Source organism: Atractosteus spatula, chromosome 8 (assembly GCF_055471065.1).
Source record: "Atractosteus spatula isolate fAtrSpa1 chromosome 8, fAtrSpa1.hap1, whole genome shotgun sequence".
In the NCBI taxonomy this organism is placed as follows: domain Eukaryota; kingdom Metazoa; phylum Chordata; class Actinopteri; order Semionotiformes; family Lepisosteidae; genus Atractosteus; species Atractosteus spatula.
The window spans coordinates 61,242,627-61,264,045 of NC_142713.1; the positions used below are offsets into that span (position 1 = coordinate 61,242,627).

At 41.4% G+C, this 21,419-nt stretch overlaps 1 protein-coding gene across 8 annotated transcripts in view; it reads right to left on the bottom strand.

Moving 5' to 3' along the window:
• Window positions 1-3,526: 3,526 nt before the first annotated feature.
• mybpc1 (myosin binding protein C1) overlaps window positions 3,527-21,419 on the bottom strand; it is a 52,449-nt gene continuing 34,556 nt past the window's right edge. For 6 of the 8 annotated variants that reach the window (XM_088923046.1, XM_088923045.1, XM_088923042.1 and 3 more), the window contains 15 exons: window positions 20,612-20,777; window positions 19,494-19,600; window positions 18,373-18,509; window positions 17,632-17,791; window positions 17,179-17,283; window positions 16,140-16,328; window positions 15,052-15,186; window positions 14,399-14,566; window positions 13,714-13,802; window positions 12,990-13,185; window positions 12,180-12,319; window positions 11,387-11,546; window positions 10,037-10,173; window positions 9,223-9,409; window positions 3,527-5,761 (listed from right to left, as the gene is read on the bottom strand). In XM_088923046.1, coding sequence (XP_088779172.1) covers window positions 5,661-5,761; window positions 9,223-9,409; window positions 10,037-10,173; window positions 11,387-11,546; window positions 12,180-12,319; window positions 12,990-13,185; window positions 13,714-13,802; window positions 14,399-14,566; window positions 15,052-15,186; window positions 16,140-16,328; window positions 17,179-17,283; window positions 17,632-17,791; window positions 18,373-18,509; window positions 19,494-19,600; window positions 20,612-20,777 — 2,177 coding nt within the window. In that variant the 3' untranslated portion in view covers window positions 3,527-5,660. Of the gene's footprint in view, window positions 5,762-7,460; window positions 7,498-9,222; window positions 9,410-10,036; window positions 10,174-11,386; window positions 11,547-12,179; window positions 12,320-12,989; window positions 13,186-13,713; window positions 13,803-14,398; window positions 14,567-15,051; window positions 15,187-16,139; window positions 16,329-17,178; window positions 17,284-17,631; window positions 17,792-18,372; window positions 18,510-19,493; window positions 19,601-20,611; window positions 20,778-21,419 lie in introns of all 8 variants that reach the window. The other 2 variants (XM_088923044.1, XM_088923047.1) reach the window with 2 other exon arrangements.

Sequence of the window (21,419 nt, forward strand, 5' to 3'; positions counted from 1 at the left end):
GTATCCTAACTATACGGTATTACTATATTATGTAACTATCTATATTACATTATTCTTATGTATTTATCATTCTTATGTATTTATTATTATGCATTGTACTTAATAAATCCTTTTTAAAAGACTCAAAGCTCTGAACAATTATACATGTATCAAACACGTAACAGCAGTAAAGCAAATCACACAGTAATTTTAGGCCATATAAGACCAAGTACAAAACAAAATCATCCATGAAAAGCTATAGTAAAAATTGTATGTCCTTAAGCTAGTTTAAAAACTGTTGACAGTGACAGTTTCTGATAGACTTAAGCAATGAGTTCCACAATCATGAAGCTGCACAAGAGAAGACTCTTCTGCCCATGGGGTGGAGCCCAGTCTTAGCTAATTCCAAGATTTAGAGTTCAAATAACCTGTTTATGCAGACAGAAGAACCTTAAAACCACTCTAAATTTTACAGTGCGCCAATCCAGTTGACACAGGACAGGAGTTCCACACTGAAGCAGAATAGTTTTAGTTACCACACAAGCTGGATAATTGTGAACATACTAAAGCCTGTTTATTCCCTTAGTAAACACCCCAGTAGATAAGGCATTACAGTCATTGGGATGAACTAAGGGCATGTATCTATTTTTCTGTATCAGCCTAAATAAGGGACCTTAAATTGGCAAAGTTAAGTAGTGGGGAAAAATATACCCTTATGACATTAGTGACAAAAATAACACAGGGGTTTCTAACTTCAGCCAAAGGTTTTGTTTCAGCACAGCCATGAGTCAAATACCTTGTGTAGCTGTTTGTAGGAGCAAATAAACATAGACTACAGTTTTATCACACTAAAGCCACTTAAGATTATAAAAATTGTTGTATCCATGTCTTCATATAAGACACACTTTTAAAGAGCAGAAACAAAAGTATTATCTGATTAGGTTTGCAAGAAAATGTGTGTGTCATCAGATGAGAATAATGGTAAATAGCTAATGTGCTAAATACTAAAGGTCTGAGCACTAAATTCTGTGGAACAGCCTGAGCAACTGAGTCATTGTGAGATTTAAAACAGCCGAGATGTGCAAATATTAGCCAAATAGGAGCTAATCTAACAACGGGGTCTCTAACGATCCAGTAAAATGCAGTAATGCAGTATCAGAAGCTACACATTGGTCCAGAGTCAGAATCCATAAGTAAGCCATTAACTACATCAATAAGGTTTGTTTCAGTACATATTATAAAGGTTCAAAGGGCTCATTAGTTGCTAAATAAACTGTAGGTGGGTTTCAGCCACCTATTGCAGAATTTCTGCAAGAAGGGGTACATTGGAGAAAGGATTGTAGTCATCCATCCCTTATGATCCAGAGCTGGATTTTCTAATACAGGAGAGACAGTAGCAGACTTTAGGACTACAGGGAGAGCCCAGAGAGGAGGAACTGATGGATAATTAGGGATTAATAAAATGGACAACGAGCAGCAAAACTAGATTTGAGTGAGGGTGTAAGAGTAGGGTTCTTTTAGTAGTGTCATTTTACATTCTCTCTTTACAGCTGCCAACTAAGCATCCACAGCAGTAAAATGAGAGAATATAAAAATGAAAATGAAAAAGAAGGAGTGGGCATTATTGTCATGACTGCAGGAGCTGAAATCAGCAACTGCTAATTGTTTCTATTTTGTCCTGTATCAATTCCCCAAATGCATCACACTGTCGAGTAATCTTAACCAGTTTGCCGGTTGTATGAGGTTTTCGATAACTTTGTATACAGTACATTAGTATCGCAGAGTCGCTACAGTAGGTCATTCAGAATAGATCTTGATAAAGGTTGTTTGAGTACTAAATTTCTGATATCTTGATGACTAAGATGAACAGCTTCCTCTGATCCACAAAAGACATGTCTGAGAGAAGATCCAGAAACATGAATTAGCATTCGAATTAGAATTAAGAATTAAATCTTTTCAGTCTTAATAGAAAATAACTCAGTGGGGATGTGTCCAAGGTCTTTGAATTTCAGCCTCCCCAGCATAACAAGGCACAAATGGAATGTAGTAGTATAAAAAGGGCTATTTTCTTGCAAAGCAAATGTTCTTATGTATCCAGTTTTGTTGATGGAGAAATGGTTTGATTGTTAAAATCAGACATATTTAGTTGTGGGACTGGGTGAACACTCATAGCCCATACAGTAGATCCTGTTATTGGTTATTTTTACCATGTTTTATTAAACATTATTTTTTACAGTAGTTTCCCTAAAAGGAGTAAGCCAATTAACTTTGAAAAGTTATAAAGCGGTTACAAAATACAACTGTCAGCCTGATTCTTGGGCTTTTAATGAAATATTACTATTAAATATTACTATTAATATAACGTTCTATGTTATGTTTGAATAGACAAATGGGCTGGAGAGCAGAAGGTGCAGTAATAAACAGTGATCAAAAGGTTGGTCACAGTTTTACAGTAATTATATAGTGGAGGTTATGATGAACCTTTCCCAGCTCCTGCTAATCCTCTGCCACTAGGGCAGAACGTCTGTTTCTGGTGCAAGACAGGCTTCCTGTTGTTCCTCTGCAGCTCTCAGCAACACAATTAATAAGAGTCATTTGAGCTGCTTGATTATTCCCAGCTCTAAAACAAAGAGAAGCATACCCTTTTAATGTATGCATCTCATAATTAACCTAATTGTGATTGAAAGTGATTGCAAGTGTTCCAAAGCCCCCTTGGTTGTCCAGTTAAAGATCGCAGACCAGCTGGCATGCAGGCCCCCAGGACAAGGAATGGTTACGAGCACAGCTGGCATCAGTTGATCCTCATTATTCAATCTCCTCTTCCTTTACTATATTAACCCTCCCTTCACTCCTACTGTAGCTCAGGCTTGGTATTAGGAATCTATCTGCCTCCTGAGCTTGCATCATCCTCAAACCTCTGACCACCGACAGGAAGATCCATCTTGCCTTGGACCTCTCGACTACCCTCTTGTCTCGCCTCCTTCGGATTTGTTTGCCCCGCTGCCCTCTCTCCCCAGACTCGGACCTCTAGCCTGGAACTACCGGCCACTCTGCAGCCTCACTTTTCTCGGAGTCGTAAGCCATCGGGCTCTCTTAGAGACCTGCACAGGGTTCATAACAACTCGTTCGTAACAGGAGCCCTGACAATGGTGTGAGTATGGAGACTCTGCCCCGGAGGCCCTTCACCAATCTCACTGCTGCCAGCTACAGTATACAACACCCTTCTGCTCTTTATCCAGAGGGATGAGACTTCCTCATACATATACCCTTCACCAATCCCACTGCTGCCACCAATACAACACCCTTCCGCGCTTTATCCAGAGGGGTGAGACTTCCTCATACATGTGGCCAGGCTGAAGCTGGCATACCAAGCAAAAATTTTACCAAGTCTTCACTTTATTCAACAAAAATGTATTACTTGTTGGAGTACTCTTTGTTTCTCCTGAATTGTAGTCAGGTTTTCTGAAGATATTTTAAAAACTTTAGAAAGGTTTTCCGACTTTCTGCACACACCCTTGAACCTTACAAACTTAGCATGAAACATAAGTTGAAAACAACATTTTATTACCTTTATAATGCTGTTTATTAAAAATCAATTCCCTTAAAAGACATGCTTTACAATTTACGATGGGCTAACATTGCTCTCTAGGCTTTAACCAGTAGCACAAATACCAAAAAAGAAAGCAAAACAATGAAGAAAATTCCCTCGCCACCCATAAAACAACATTAAAAATCATAAGATCTGTATTTCTTCAGAGTTTAAAATTAACTAAGAAATACATAAAATGACAGGAAATATGTTTCTATAAGGTCTGAAGTAGAAGTGCTTATGACAAGAAAATATTCTGGTTCACATATTGTACCAATCGCTACAGTACCTAAATCTCCTCACTTGCAACAAATCAACTGTGAAACTGAGTAATATAATGATGCAGACAGAGTAAATATTGGTTATTTATCAGTGGAATAGACAGGATAGCGGCTCTGAAAACATATATGTTAAGTGAAAATCGGGGGAATACGGAGATACCAAGTTTTATTTGAAGGGCTTATTATATATAATAAATATTTTTGTTGCTTCCCTTTCAAAGTCAAAGTTTTCTTAATGTGTATACTGTTAATTTAACCTCTGCTGGAAAGGTTGTGGATAATAAAGAGTGAATAGGTGCATTTTCTGGTACATTATCTTGTTGGATTAGAAATGCAAAACCTACTCATTCACTCATCACAAAACCAGACATATTAACCAAAGTATAACAATTAAGAGGTGAGAGTCATGCTAGTGACGTCTTCTGAATACACAAAAAGCGTTTGAAATATTCCAGATAAAGAATGGGTGCATCACCTGATAAAAGAATGGAAAACTAATTGTAAAGAAACAAATTAGCCATTAACACAGAAAATTCCTCAAAGAATATGAACAATATCTTGATATTCTGGGATAAACACTGTATTTCAGACTTAACCATTGCCCACAACGTCTTCAGCATATCTCAGGTCTTCGGCTTTGAACTGCACAGGCATCTATGAAGCAATCGTAACATAGCTTCCACTTATTTGAAATGAAATATTTGACAAATCATTTATCCTCTCCCACATTATTAATGTGTCTTTACCAACATAACAGAATCCTTTCAAGAACACCAACAGGTATCTTAATCAGGCTCATATTTTTTATTCAGCAGTCCCACTGTTGGTTACTTCAGTCTTTTGTTACTCTAAAGGTTAACATCATTACTTTGAAATGAAAATAATTCTTCATTACAGAGAAGGCTTCATCAGTGCTCAGGGTGTGCTAGTCAGCTACAGAAGAGGTTTGAGTGTCTCAACTGCAACTGTTAAAATGAAAAGCCACTGCTAGAATATCTATCTATATCTTATAATGCACAAAGCTGTATTACACCTTGAAACACACACACATATATATATCTGAACAAAAAAAGCTAAAAATCAAAGGGTCACACCCCAGCCTGGCTCCTGGAGGAACACTGTCAGTCTCCGCAGCAGTCAATAGGTTAGCCTCAGTTCAGCAGGCTAATCTCAGCTGTGTGGACTTCTGCACAGGTTAAGCACAGCTTAAGTTGCCTTCAATCATCTTTGTGATGTTTTTTTTTTCTCTTGTGTTTATTAGGGCTTTACAAGTACACAGAGTGCTCTCGCCTCCAGCTTAGTTCCCCAACAGTAAACAGTAGGTACTCTACACAATAACTGACGTTTCATGCAGGAGCGGACTTTATTTATATTGTACAGTTTGAACACATTTATCAACAAAGAATCAAATGACACTTCCATTTCTAGACGTGGGGCTACACCAGCGATATGGGAGTCCCAGTCGGTGCTAAAGCAAAGCTCATTACAGTGTATCAGGACTTGCATCTGCTGCGGCGGACTTCATTGTCCCACAGCTGCCACACGGGCCTATTCTAAAACAAAGCTACTTGCCGAAAAACACCAGGCGACATGCTGCAGAGTTTAAATATCGCCTTTACATACCAGCATCAAACAGGCAAAGAGGCGCGAGAGCTGATGATACAGTACATGACTGCCCTATGCTACCTACAGTAGATCCATGCCAGCACACATTGCATGCCACACTCTCATCTTGACGATCATCCAGTTGGCCGTTGCGCGCAGTGGCAGGTCATCCCCGAGAGGAGGTGGAGAAGGCGGCCAGCAGACAGTCACTTCTTCTCGGGCTCGCAGCTCTTTGTTTCGCTCATGTGCTGTTTGATAAGGTGTAAAGGCACTCCCCGCTGCATAAGCTCATAAAACGTAAACCCCCCTGATGAGAGAGAAAAGACGGTCAGCTTGCAGGGATTCCCGGAGCCGCGACACGCCTGCACCTTTCGGACCCCCAGAGCAGCGGGCTGCAGGGTGCTTTCTGGCTGGAACCATAAAGACCCAACAGCGCAATCAGAGCCGTGCTTTGCAAACCAGAGAGCCTGTCTGAAGCAAGAGCAGAGTTTGAGAAACAGAGCTTCTCTCAAGGACCCCCACAGCCGGCATGTGCTAATCACTGCACGCAGCCCGATCCCCTTTCTGCAGGGCGACTGCGGAAACTGACTGGATTTATTGGAAGGCATTCAGCAGCTGATCCATCAGGAACGTGATTGAGAACGATGTGTCCAAAAGCCCCACATCTGTCATTATAATCGTTTTATTTTAGAAAAACAGTAGTGATAAAAGTAGTTTAGAAATGAAATTTCATGTTAGAACAAGTTGCTGAACAAAGACAGTCATGGGGTTGATGTTGTACATTCATTTGGCAGTCATTATTTAGTCTTCTGTGACATGACCTGAGGTGTGTTCAGCACATAAGGCACCACGTGCTTCCTGATTATCTTTGGGTAAACTCAGCAATGGATAAGATGTCAAAACACCAAACCACAGGTGTGCCGATACTGATGCAACCAGTGATATATGAGAATTGTAAGTGATACAAGTGTGGAACTTAAGAACTTTAAGAACTTAAGGTGATCGTGTATGGCTCTACAGCAAGTAAGGCATCTGCTGATTCACAGGTGATTACTGAAATTCCCAAGCAATCAGCAAAACAGCAATGCAACCACAAACTCTTCAGCAAGCCTGAATCAGCACTGTTTTTCTCAGGATCCTGAGGGTACCATCAAAAGGTCGTTTTCTTCAGAACACTTATCTGTTAAAATTTATTGATGCTGCAATTGAATTTGGGTTGCCTGTAGGGTGGAAGCAATCTGCATTTCCACAAAACATTTAAACCTGGGATCCCCAGTCCTGTCCCTGGAAGGCCAGTGTGTCTGCAGTGTTTTAAGTTCGTCCTGGCTCAACGACCTGGATTGTCTCATTATTATTAACTGGACCAGTATAACAGCTTCTCCCAGCTCTTTAGGTGCTGCTGCTTTAAAGACACCTGCAGACCCACTCACCTCCCAAAACCAGTACTGGGGACCCCTCCATTAAACTAGTAATATATAGTAAATAACCAAATATCAATACAGCAGTACAGCCACCGACCAAAGTGTTGGCACCCTTAATGTGAAACAAGAGACATGTTTATTGGACATTGATTCAGTTTAGTAGTGGTAGTAAGTTCTTGCAGATAGAGGTATGGACCTTTCTGCTTCTGTAATTGTTATGCTGCTTGCAGGGATATCAGTAGTTAATGCACTTTGAAAAGACTTCATTGGAAGATATAGTTTAATTAACAACACGCTGAATATTAAAGGAATTAGTGGATCAAACCGTTTCATACAGAGGGTGGTTGCGACAAAGTGTGAATTCTGGGGGGGGGGTTGTGCTCATGAATTAGTTACTCACCGGTTTTGTGGCGTGTTACATGAACAAGAGAACAAGATAATGCAAGGTTTTTATAAGGTACAGGTTACACGAGGAGTAAGTACAATGCACTAATGGGAGTTTTCGCTCCTACTGTATTACTTGCTGTAGGAAGGTATACAATGACAGACATAAGCTTCATATGCACTGACCATATGAAAGCTTACCTTGGATGAACACATACACTCACAAATCCTTACGCAACTAGAGGAGAGAAGAAAACACATTTAAATCATTTTAAATTAGCTAGAATGGATTTGACAGTGAAGGGGTGAAGGGCTGCTCTTATATATTGCAACATGACTGTTGAGTAAAGAGCATTTATTGGGCTTAAACTAGTTCTGTGTTATGAAAAGAAACAGTTTCTTCCTTAAAGAAATGCAATTGTAATGCCTTTGACCCATTCATATTAATTTTTAAATGCATTTTAATTTAATTTAAATTTCTGATAAAACAAAGGTTTGGGCTGTTGTAATTTGTTGGAGATTGATTTTAAATGATTTTACAGTGCCTCCAAACTACTCACAAAACAAGGGGATAAAGTGCAGCATCGCATACAATAAACTTTTCTGCTTCTTTGGCCTGAACAGTTGAGGCACAGTTTTTGAAAATTAGGATGCCAAGCTGCATTTTGAGGTCTGGAATACTCTTGGGTCAGTAGTTATCCTCCAAGTCTATTCAAGATGAAACACCAATGTGCCGCATCTTGTTTATCCATGCCGTATAAAACAAACCTCAGCACTTTTCAGAAATAGAACTAAGGATCACTTCATGCTTGTACAGAAATACAACCGAGGATCATTTTAGGTGAAATGTAAGTAATGGAAAATTATACTACTTTTTACAAATTGATGCACTACAGAAGGCAATAAGGATGTGATATTTTTTTCATAATGCCACCATTGTGTCCAAAATCGACTGAAATTCTCTGCCATGGCCTGAGGTTTTATATGCAGTCATGTTGTATAGGAAGGATCTAGGTCAAAGGCCAATTTTCTGTTCATAGCTTTCTGCATTTTTTGAATGCAATTGAACAGTTGTGAAAAATGGCTTACATCACTGCTAGGGCAAATTATGTTACTCTTCAGAAATGGAAAAAGAGTATGAGGTTAAAACATCTTAATTTGTCTCAAAAGTGATATTTAAATTGTGTTTCAGGAAAACTAAACTGCCTTTCCAGACTCAAACTGTGTGCAGTGAAAAGGTAGAGGAATCTAGTGATTAAAAGTTGAAAGCAAACATGAAGTATACAACTAAAATGTCAATAGCATTATGGACTTGCATGCACAAGCAGGTCGTTTAAATGAACAATGTCCAAAAAAATGACAAAAATAGAAAATCACCAAAAGTTAAGCATACTGAGAAATCATCACAGAACTGTTTCAAAAACACCTGGATAAAAAAGCATCAAACACAAAAAATAAAAATGGATGACAATCATTTTTGAGTTGTCTGCACCTGGTTGTGATGCAAATATAAAACAAAATGTATAATCAAAACCTTGTTGCCCCACAAGAAGTCTGTCAGGTTAAAGAAAAAGAAAAAAAAACATTTTAAAAAGTTTGCTCAAAAAGAGAGAGGGTAAAAGATAAAAAGTACTGAATCAGAATCAGAGATTCAGGAAAAAGAGTGAAAAAACAGCAAGTTGACATTGTGTCATGTGACATGCAAGCTGAAACCACTTCCACTGTTTTTACAAGAGGACAGTAGGCAGGAGGATTGTACTACATGCTAACTTCTGGTGCCCACCGGAATCGTTGATTACATTGCTCAACAGGTAAGAAGGTACAGTATGTTAGATCTATCTGTGCTTTAAGATATTCATATATGGCCTTCATTTTATTTTTTATTTTCATCACAAATGATTTACTGTGATGGAGACTGTGTCTGGGTGAGTCCTCTAGACAGGCAGGTGACTCCAAGTCTCACCTTTCACCTCCAGCTTGCAGTCTACCGCAGCCTCACCCAGATCATTGACAGCTTTGCAGGTGTAGGTGCCACCATCATACGGACTGGGTTTCCGGATCTCCAGGGTGCACACGCCCTGGTTGCTAAACATCCGGTACCGTGGATCATCAATGATGGCAATTTTGTTCTTATACCACATCACCTTTGGCTACAACAGGAAGAAAGAAACAGTGAAGTTTTCTGTGGTGTTCCCCAGGGTACTGTCCTGGGCACACTCAGTTTTTTCCAGCTTGCCGGCTGCTTTTCAAAACTACTGTGTGCTTTCACTGTTCTTTGACTAAAGCAAAATTTGTTGTCCAATCCTTTTACAACTTCATGGAGAATAATGGGACTCAATAATTACATGTGTTTGAGGATGTTTATTCAGTGTTAGTGTTCTATAGTGAGGTTTGGCATAAGCCGCTTGACTAAAGGCCAGGCCCCCTGGCCACAAGACAAGGAGCCCAGGACCCTCATGCAGCCACAAGGTGGAGATGGGGTGAAGGAGGGATGCAGTTTGATGTTGGGAATTATTATGATTTAAAACAGCTGGGACAAAAGTGGTTTGATTGCTATCATCCCTCCTGAGCTTCAGGTACACATACTCTACATCATCTGTTAAGTTGAAAGACTATATACAACATATGTGAAATGGTTTTAGAGGTCTTCTAACATCAGCAGTTAACAGTTCCTTCTGCCAGAACTATCAGTGACCTGCTGTTCACAGTGTAATGATATACATGTTAAATTTTGTTACAGTTTCCTTTAAAGTGACTGGACCGTGGGACGTACATACCCTGGGGTTAGCTCGGACACTGCAGTTCAGTGTAGCGTTGAAGCCAGCAACTGCCGTGGTGTTCACCAGGGGGTGTGTGAATTTCGGGGGCTCTGAGAAGTCAAAGTCCTTGTAATCTGGATTCTTGTAATTCAAACCTTTCAAAGAAAAGTGAGAGAGTTTTTGTCAGGTTTGTTTTCCTTTTGATCTCTTGCAGGTAGTTCAAAAATAAATCCGAGAAGCAACTGGAATTTGATCGTGAAAGGAGTTTTGTATTTGTTGGAAAAAAGCTCATCGCCACAGTCTGGCCCAAAGCTCAGCGCTGCAGTGCCCTGGCTGTGCAGGTCCCAGAAAGAGGTGCAGCTGACAGACAGACAGACAGGGATTATCATCATGCCCAGCTGCTGCAGCTATGCCACTCTGTTCTGCTGTGCCGCCTCTGCAGTGGGCGGATCACCAGAGAGGCTGCTGAGGCAGCAGACAGTTTGAGAGAAAAAGGACACCGAAACCATGTGTCACTGGGCGGGATGACTACATTGAAGCCACTGCACTTTTGGTTTCATTAGTTTGTTGTTCTAGTTCATTCTCTGTACAGCATGTACAACTGACAGGACCCACAGTGACCTGCTCCCTGGGCCCCTTCTTTCTCCGCTGCCAGCTTTCCTGAACAGTTTTTTTTTATCTATTCTGTATTTCTTAGGTGCAAGGTAGCTGTGAATAAGCAGTGATTGCCTCACCTGCCATTCGCCTTCAGAGTGAATGCATCTTAAAACAGCTGCAGTTACTAATGACAAGAGTGGAAACATGGGCAAGTATCAGTTGACCAGGATTCTCAGCTGGCGTTATGAAAGCCAGGAATAAATAATAGCACTGATATGCTTAACTGAGCCCTGTTGCCAATATCTGCACAAGGACCATTCTCTGGGACACAGAGAGACCAGGGGCACTGTTCGGCAGAGTGATCGACTGTACAGTAAATCACACCGGGGCTTGTGGGGTGAAATTGATCATTCTGGCATCTCTTTTAATTAACATCTGCATTAAAACTAAGCAATACGTTTCTCTGGGGTATTTGAAATTAATCTAGGAACCCCACAATAAGATCATTAAAAGCAAACGTTACCTTTGGGTCGCATGGTTTAAAAATACGTTTTTTGCTTTTTTTCCTTCAAGAGTTTCTGATGACCCACCATGATAATTGTTAAGGGACTCTGACATTAAAATAAACTTGTTTTTATCTCCAGTGTGATTGTGTGTTCTGTTGTGTTACTCCCTAACAGTTCTCCCACCTCTTAGCACTACTTTAACAAAAGATGTGCCTCAAAACACTGAGCTTGATCACCCCTGGAATATGTAGCAGTAACAACTAACCTTCCTTCACAATAAGGGCACAGTCTTTTGTCATTGTAGCACATTCGCTGAGCCCACACATGTTTTCTGAGTAGATACGGAAATAGTATTCATTTCCAACAACAAGGTCAGAGATCGCTGTGGTGGTTCTGTGATAATGCTCCAGTGTTGTGAACCATTCCTGCAAAACAGAACGTTCTTTACTGAAAAAGCGTCGTATTTTCAGTACAAGCAGACCAGTCACCGCATCAGTTAGCCCTATCCTCAAAACTAAAGGAGGCTCGATGGGTAAATAAGAGGGCCAGGAGGTAAAAGAAAGTGATCAGGAGGATCCCAGGTAGGGGCACCTTCTGCAGAAGGCCAAGAGAGCTTATTATATTATCTCAGTCCTTCTTCATTTACTCTGCAGAAGCCTCTGTCCAAAGCAACCTGACTAATGGGGAGCAATCTGAGCAAAGGATCTTGCTCAAGCACCCATAACTGCTCAGTGGAAACTGCTGCTCCACACTGTTATAACAAAGGGCCACGATGAAAGATCAATAGTGCCCACATTTTTACTGTACTCTATGTGAAGACGTCCAAGCAAGACACTGAACAGGGTGTTGTTATTTCTAATGTTGCAAATTATTCCTACAGAATAAAATACAGCGGTAAACAATAATTGTTCCACGTAGTCACTAGCTGATATATGGAGCCTCATTAATAATTTGTCTTTACTGTGATGTTAATTCCTGATCAGTTGTCAATCCTGTCAAGCTAGTGGACACTCTTACAATCAGAAAGAACTATGTTCTGTGTGCAGCACAGCACATACCATTGTCTTCTTGTCTGCTTTCTGAATGGTGTAGCCAGTTATGGGTGCATTGCCGCTGTCTTTAGGGGGAGTCCACTCTAACTCCACATTCTCTCCCCAGACATCCACAATCTTCACATGCTGGGGAGGGCCAGGCCGGTCTGTGTGGGACACAAACGACGGAATTGAAGGGAATTTGCTCAGAAAGTTTCTCCATACCCCACAGTGCTGTGTGCCTGCACCAAAAGCCTTTAAATAAGGTTTCAAACATGAAACAATGGAAAAATGAAGTGAACACCAGTGCATTTTCTAATAGTGAAAGTCACCTGTGTTTTTCTCTGTAGTTTTGAGTATGTAAGAATGGGCTGTGCATATTGCAGATTAAATATCATAGAATGTTTGGAATGAGTATATTTCTGCATCTACAGTATTATCTTGGTCAGTCACATTAACATTGATAATGAAGCTGATGAGATTTTTTTCTCTTTTTCTTCTAAATTTGGAATTGCCAGATTGTTTTCTTATTACATACCGGGCAGGATGAGGACCTGCGGATCTATTACAGCCATTTTTCATTTGCCACACTAACTCTAACCCTCACCCTAAACTCAACCCCCACTGGACGGAGGCAGAAAATAGAAAAAGGAGTGGGATTGGATGAAAAGATGTGACACAGCCTTTCCACAAGGACTGCACAAAAGAACATAAATGATGGGGGTCTAATTCATTCTGTTCCTCAGCCAGTGTTGGGGCAACATGAGCTCTTTTTCATTCCTTCACTTTGTTTGTGTCATTTCACTGGTGTGGACATTAACATTCTCATTGACTCACCAACAATCTGTATATCTATGGTGGCTTCATCCACATAGTTCTCCACTTGGACGCTCATTTTGTAATGCCCGGAGTGCTTCCTGGTGGCTTTGCGGATGAAGATGATGCTGTCCGTCTCACTGTTACGGATGCTGACCTGATTTGGATCGACAGGAGCTTTGTCCTTCATCCAGCTCACTTTAGGCCTCGGTCTGCCCTGGGGAGCACAGCGGGTATCTGGTATATTAAGTCTTCTGGAGAAGAGGTTAAAACTGGCTTCTGCTCCTGCACATTTCATTTACACTCAGAAACAAAAGAACAGCTTTTTTTTTCACAATCTATCAGCTTCAGCTCACTATCAAATATTAAGGACCTTCAAATAACACCCAACAGTATAATTATTGTATGCTTTCTTCTATAGTTGAACAGGAGCCCTGGCTTCCTGTTGATTTCAGAATGATAGTCATTCTACTGCTGCTCACCTTTAAGGGCTTGAACAGTGAACTGGTAACCCTACATGCCATTTACACTCTCCAGACTCTGGCCTTCTTTCAGTTCCCACTATGACAAACACCGGGAGACCCAGTAAACACACTCAACCACTGTAAGCTACTGTATTAGTCTTGAAAACCCTCCAGACTCCAGCTGTCAAAAGTTTTTGTTTTAGTTGGAAACACCTCAAGACTGTGTATCATGAAAGGTGACACACCTATAAAACACAGAAGATGATAATGATTATTATTACCTGGAAGGGTATAACAAGATTGACAACTTCTCCAACCTTCCTAATATATGTTTGCTTAAGATGCCTGGGAACACGAATCTTGGGGTGTTCTGGAAGGAAAAAGGTAGAGTGAGTGTTCAGGGTGCTGGCACACTCCAGGGCCTGTGCGTTAGTGCAGAACTTCACAGTGTGTGGGATAAACTGGGCACGGTCTGCACATTTCTTTGAAAAACTTTGAAACTCTCGAGAAAGGTTCATTTCCATTGCTTTGCAATTGACCAGATATTCATTTACAGAATATTCATTGTTTTTGTACCTCAAAAATGTCCCAGTGTTAAACACATTTAAGATAAAAAGACGGCATTATGTTTCAATCTGTGTTGAGTTGAGCAGAAGGGTTACTATTGTTACTTTTGGAACTACTGCCAAGGCTTTATTGTGAGAAACCTTTGTTTGTTAAACAAGATATGAATAAAGCCTCTAGCGCTGCTGAAACAGACTTGTCACATGTCCCTGGGTAATGCTACCCAAGATGGAGATCTTTCCCAATGTGAATCTTACCATTGTCAGGCAGGGGATTATTTAAATAAAAGTTATTTTATAATAACTTTATAAGGGCGACATGGCACACTCCAGGGAGTTAGACGTGCAGAGCTCACAGAGCAGAAAGCAGGCCTGAGCTCAAGGGTCACGTGTGTAAACTCACCAATGACTTCTTTCACGAGAATGGGGTGTGGATGCAGTCTGGGTTCGCTGGCCCCTGCAGCATTAATGGCCTTGACCCTCACAAAGATCTTCTCCTCGGTGGGCAGCCCAGTAATTGTGAACCTTGTCTTCTCAACCAGCTCAGGATTGGCCACTATCCATTCATCCTCTAGGAGGGAGAAAACAGAGAGGTCTTACTTGCTGTTTCGCAAGCCTTACTCCTGTTTTATCGATCCAGAAATCGCAGCTGTGTGCGAGTACGTGTCCTTCTTGAGCTAAATCATTCACTAGTGCCCTGATCATTCCGTCAATCTTCAACACTCTGTAGTGAGACTCTGTAGAAAGTCGTATCTTTCACAGTTCTCAATCACTAAATAATGTCTCGTCTTTTTGAACTCCAGATGACACAGATTATCATTCAATTCATATATCTGATATTGAGCTGGCAGGCATTTTCAATGATTTCTCAAGGCTTGAGCTCAGCATTTTGTTGTTCCCTTGAACAATACTAATCAAACAATTAACAAACCCATCTCCTCACAGTGTAAAATGAAAAAAAAAACATGTATGTGCAGCATGAACTATTGACAGAATTTAGGATCAGGTGTTTCAGAGAACCTATCATTAAAAACATGTCTTTCCAAGCCGTCTTACGTCCTTCAAAGGAGTATTCTATCACATATCCATCCAGGCCTGCAGCTCCAATCATGTCTGGGGGGCGCCACTTCATGGTCACAGTGGTGTCTGTGACTCCGTCGACCACCAGCAGGGTTGGTTCACTGGTTACAGCTGATGTACAAATTGACACACAGAGCACAGAGAGATAAAAAGAAAGGTGCTTCAATTGTGAAAGACACAAGGCTGTGAATAAAGTCAGTCTTAGGACCTCTATTTGATGCTTAATTGCTTCTCTAACCCTGGTTCTGAAGCTTACTCTGATGATGATCACGGATCAGCAGGGATAAAGACTTGCAACAAGGTGTATGGAAGTACTATACCAGGGTTAACCACCCCTGTGCAATAGTGAATATTAGCAGCATGGATGGAGGATGAGAATTTTGAAGAGGTGGTCTTACTATAGTGTTACTGTGTACAGATGAATAAAATGTTTAACATCTTCAGTATTTGTAAAGAAACGTGAAATGCAACACCACCCTGATCTGTGAATAGTGACGTTTCCCATAAACCCTCCAGAGGGATCATCACAGTCTGCTTTTGGCTCATGATGGTAACAACACACGCGTGTTTCTACTGTATATATGAGCAGCGTATTTCAGAACCGGTCTCCCTCCCTCGCACTGCTCCAATCCTGGGGTCACAGCCAGTACCCTGGAGGGTCTGTAGATGCCTGTAAATTACTGCCATGCGTGAAAAGTATTATTTTATTGGATTTGATAGCAAATGACAGCCAAGACTACATGAAAATAAGGGCCTTGGCAGCCTAAAATATGGACCTCACAAAATGCAGTACAGGCTTATTTTTATTGTTGAAACATGGCCATTATGTACATGTCATAACACAAAACATACATAACACTATATAAGTGTCATAATACAACAACACAAAAAGCATTTGTGCTTGTGGGCTCATGTGTACCAGATGAGCCTGCAGCTCCAATCATGCCTGAGGAGCGCCTCTTCATGGTCACAGTGGTGTCTGTGACTCCGTCGGCCACCAGCGGGGTTGGTTCAACAATTAAACGGTGAGACATTTTGAAACATTGCAACATGAGGGCACTTACCAAGGGGTATGAATGCTTTAGACGGCTCACTGGGTTTGGAGACGCCTATGGCATTTACAGCAAAGACACGGACCTCATAGGGAACACCTTCAATCATCTTCTTGGGTTCAAAGTTTGACTCCTTACACAGATCGAAATTCAGCCTCATCCACCTGGAGCTTTGCTTTTTCTTCCTCTCAACAAAATATCCTGTAGTGCCCATAGGAAAATGAATCTCCATCAGTGTTTGACAGCTTATGCCTTTAATACTTAATGAGATTCACATCTTGTGGACTTACCCATGAGCCCCTATTACGCTCAGTAGCAGGTATCGTTATACAGCTGTTTAAAGAATTGCCAGGAGCTGTGTGCATACATGGATGACCAATAACCGATGGTCTAGCTAAGTCGGAGCTTAGGGAGTCTATCAGGATAATGATTTGAAAAAAACCCTGACAAAGTACTGGCTCAGTGACCACTTTCTGTCCACAGAAATCAGGAGCCATAGACAGACCTGGCTGCCCACTGGAACAAGCAGAGACAGAAATGCACTTTATGCTGTTCTTCAAGAAATACTCTGAGATTAGACAAAACTAACTAATCTAAACCCAGAATTCTGACACCTGTCAGATTCAGAACAGCCTCCGATCCTACTGGGGGAAGAAACTCAATAGAGCTGCAGCACAGTATTTGTTTTCCTGTCTGTCACAGCCTGAGGAACAGAGAGCAAGTCATTCAAATTATAATGTGTATGTTGTTATATACGGCTTTCAAATAGTTTTTGCTTTAGAAACATTGTAGCTCATAGGTTTCGCTAATAAAGTTCATTGGATTCGATTTTGAGTAATAAGAGAGGTGTTTCATTTCTCTCTAAGTTCTTGGGAAAAGAAATGTAAATTTTGCCTGACCAAAGAAAAATCATAAATGATAAAAATGATAAAATGATAAAAATCAGTAGATGGTGCAATATTTTCAAAGCCTTTTGCTTTTCCTACATACAGTGACCACCCCCTTGGGGTGGATGATGTGACCGTGCAGAGACAGAAGAACTATTGCGCACCCAAGATTGGGGAGCCACCATCATAGGGAGGGGGATCCCACACCATTGAGCACCAGTCCCCTCCCACTTCAGGGACCGCGGGGGCTGGTGGGGCATCAGGGACATCTGGGGAAGAAAGAGTAGCATGTCAGCGCTTGGGTGTGGTTTGTCTGGGGAATGGATACACTTTAGCTACTGTAACAAGATAACAATAAGTAATAATTAATGACATTCACAATGACAATGTGGATAATTCCCCTTTTATACAACCAAACATTTATTGGAACAGTCTGAGTGAAACTCAAGGTTACAACATCAGCACCCCACTTGGCTTCTGACTGCACGACCCCATGACCTCATGACCCCATGGCCAGGTTAAGGATTCCAGAGTGCTTATCCACTAGTCCACGCTAGTATTTCAATGTAACTCTTTGCTCATATGATGGGAAGCAAAGTATGTTTTTCTATGCTTACCAACTACTTTTATTTTGATCTGGGCAGAATCCTCTCCAGCCTCGTTCTGTAGCATGATTTTATAGTTCCCAGTGTCCTCCCTTTCTGCAATATCGATGGTGAAGGTGCTGTGGTCTTGGAAAGACTCTGCCCGCACCCGGGTGCCAGTTTCAAGGATGACCTGAAAATACAGATGTATCCCATCCTGCATTACCCCTCCTACACTGGTGGATAATAACAGAATAAAAAACAGTAATGCTCCTTGCTCTCATTCTTATTGTCTCTGCAGAAGGGAACCCACAGTCTGCAACCACTCCACATGCTGACAAACTGCTGCCCTGCTGAGCATTTACAGAAACTCCTTCTTTAATGCCGCTGTCCCTTGTTGATGGTTCAGGACTGCCATTACTCAGTCACCTCAATAATTAGGGCACACATTCCTAAAGGAAAACACCCATATCACGCAATGTAAATTGTATCAGATCAGCTATTAGTTTTTTTCCCCACTGGCTACTTTTACAGGTGTTCAGGATTAACACTTCAGACCTAAGGCATAGGCATGTACCCAGATCACACTCCCTGATGATAAATACCTCATATCTGATTAGAGGGATAGCAGCTGATTGACCAGATGTTCCTATCCTCCTCTGGACAGAGGAAGACTGAAGAATACACGTTAGACAAGCAGTGGGTGCAGACTCTCCCTTGTGTGGCTTAGTTTAACACACCAAAGACGTTGAACTAGGTGTCCAATGCACTCACCCTTTCTCCTTTCATCCACACAACTCTGGGAGCAGGCTCTCCAGATATGGGCACCTCCAGGCGGAGCTTGTTACCAGCTACTACCATCACAGTGTTTTCTGGGAAGTTAAGACTTTCAAGGTGTACTTTTGGGGGATCTGAAATAACATGAAACGATACGAAATGTTATTGCTTTATTTGCAAGTTTGGAAATATCCACACCCCATAGTATATGAATTCAACTTCTGTATTAATTTTACTTTATCTGGATATGTTCCTAAGCTGTGTATCTTAAATATGAAGTATTATGTACTGTGCATGTACTGTATATGGCCTATAGGCTGTAAATGTCGAAAGTGGTTTCTACTTGTGCTATCTTGTTCATCATCTTTTCTCTGGCCACAGGAAGCAGTTTGGGTTTGCCTTGGTGAGCCAGGTGTAGTTCAGACCCCAAAAGGCCGAGGAGCTGCATTTAAAATCCAGGTGTTCATTCAGCAAACTACCCACAGATGAGGCCGAAGCCTGGCCTCTGTCAGGAAATGGCAGCCTGAGGTCCTCCACTCGATGGGGCAACCAAACGAGCTGGACGGGTCGAATGACCTCCTCTCACCCCTGACCCTTTCCTGCTCTTGTGACAGTGAGTCGTGGCGGTGCTGTTTCGTGAGGATCTGGCTGCGGCGGGGAGGAGGCAGCCGCTGGGAGCTGAGCAGGGGGGCTGTGGAGGTGCGGGCAGTGTGGGGAGTGGCCTGAGCTATATATCTTCATAACTGAACCTTTTATTGAATTCAATTGCAAAATATTTCAGTATAGCAGAGCCTTATTGAGATGAACGGTTGTGGAACTATAGGACAAACTCCCTGCCACATTGCTGAAACCAGTATCCTGGCTTCCTTCAAGAAACAGCTGGGTGAGGCCCTCGAATCACTTCGTTACGATCCGCCACACAGGCTAAATGGGCCAAATGACCTCCTCTCGTTTGTAAAATCTTCTTATGTTTGTATAGGTGCAAGTGCGTTTAAAACAAGGTGCTATGGTCTCAGGATGGACGGCAGGTACTCCATTTGGGAGAAAATGAATTGACGGGAGTATGAAAACATTCCCGCAGATCTTGTAAGTTAATTCACAGTGTGAATGGCACGTACCTATGATATGAACCCTGGCATTCAGACTTGTGGAGTATCCCTCTGGAACAAAGGTGTAGTCTCCCTCATCATCCACAGTTGTGCTAGTGATCTCTAGCCTGTGATTCCTATGAAGAAAACACAAGTCTGAAGCAGTGTCTTAAAAGTAAAACAAAATTCCATATCACATGAAACCTTGCACTGTACAATATATTGTGTAGATAAACAGTAAGTAATATGATGTTATATACATTAAAAGCATGATTTTACACCAAACTCTTGGCCATTCTATTTATATTTTTGAGGTGACTTACAGTTCCTTAAGTACAGTTTTGTTTAAATGATTCATCAGAAGGCGGAAGTCTGAAACATTAGTTGTTTCAGCAGAAAAGTAAAATGTGCGAATTAGCATTTTCCCCCCTAGTGCCAGTAATTGAAGGCCACAGAGAATTATAAAATCGGACATTCCATCAATAGATGAGATCCACACCATCCGCTTTCACAAACTGCTCTTCCCCTTGTGCTCTGGCAAGCGGAACCGTGCTATGAAAGCACAGACCACTAGGCTCAAGAACAGCTTCCACCCTACAGCCCTGCACATCCTTAACATCCTAACTGTGCAATTCTTCAGAATTCAATGCACCTCTGCACTCTGAACTTTTGACTTAGCTACCACATACTTGTAGTCCTGTGTGTTTATTTTTCCGTACTACACATTGTATGTTATTGTGCTTTGTTGTAATATAACTATTATTACCACTATTTACTGTTTTAACTATCATTATTTATAATAATTACTTACTGTTTTGTAAAGTCCTGTGCACATTGTGTGAAACTGTTGTCTATTGTACTCTGCACGTCTAGAAAGAACAGCGTGAATATCAATCCTGATGTACTGTACATGTATATTATATTATTATATTACATTATACATAAAGTACGGCGAATAAACTCCTCTCTTTCTCAGTAGTTTCACCTTATGCATCCACTATGACTTTGACCCCGCATGTGGGGGGTGCTGTTTAAGTCAAACAGCTACCCCATACAGGGTGCAAGGACAGCAGGCAAACAGAGCTACCACTGTAGTGAGAGGGAGGCCTTGTGAGCAAGGTTGTGGGTCATCAGTCTTCACACCGTACCTTGCTCTGTGGATGATGTTGATGCGGTCTCCTCCTTGGATGAGCTGACCGTTCTTGTACCACTTTCCCGGCACATTTCCAGGAGATATCTCACAGTGCAGTGCTAGCGGCCTTCCTAGTCTGATCGTTTGGTCAGTTAAGTCCTGTATGATCTTCAGGGGTTTGACTAAAGCAACATTGGCAAGAGATGGAACACAAGCGCAGTGAGAACAGCAACAAGTGATACATTTTGGGATCTAAACAGTGGATTATAAGTCTGAAATAAAATCCTTGTATTTTTTAAGCAGTTTCTACGTGATAAACTCATCAGCATTCACAGCTGCTGCCTGTATTGAGCTGCACACCTGCAGTGCTCGAGAATGGACTACATGTTGCACAGAGTGAAGAGGAGGCATGTGAAAATCCAGCTCTGGAGGAACAGAAGGTTTCTCTGTATTCTTTTCACCAGAGCCCTTAATCATCTAATTGAACTCATTATTTGCTTAACTGGACAAGATGAAGCCTTCCCTTGTTCTTCAGAAGCTGGAGATTTAAAGAAACCCTCAGTATAAAACCTGCGGTAGAGCTGCTCTTGAGGGCCAGAGCTGAGCGCCCCTTCAGCCAAGATATGAGTCCCCATCACTGCTCCTGAGGAATTGCTATGATTTCTGGTTTTGGGTACTAGCTGGGATCTTAATCACATGCTAATTGATTACAGTTATTATGCTGCATGGTTGGCATGGATTAAAGCCTGCAGCTCATAAAAAAAAGTTGATTGGGATCTGTAACTGGTATCAACTCTGCAATGATTTCTAAGGTTCAGACATCA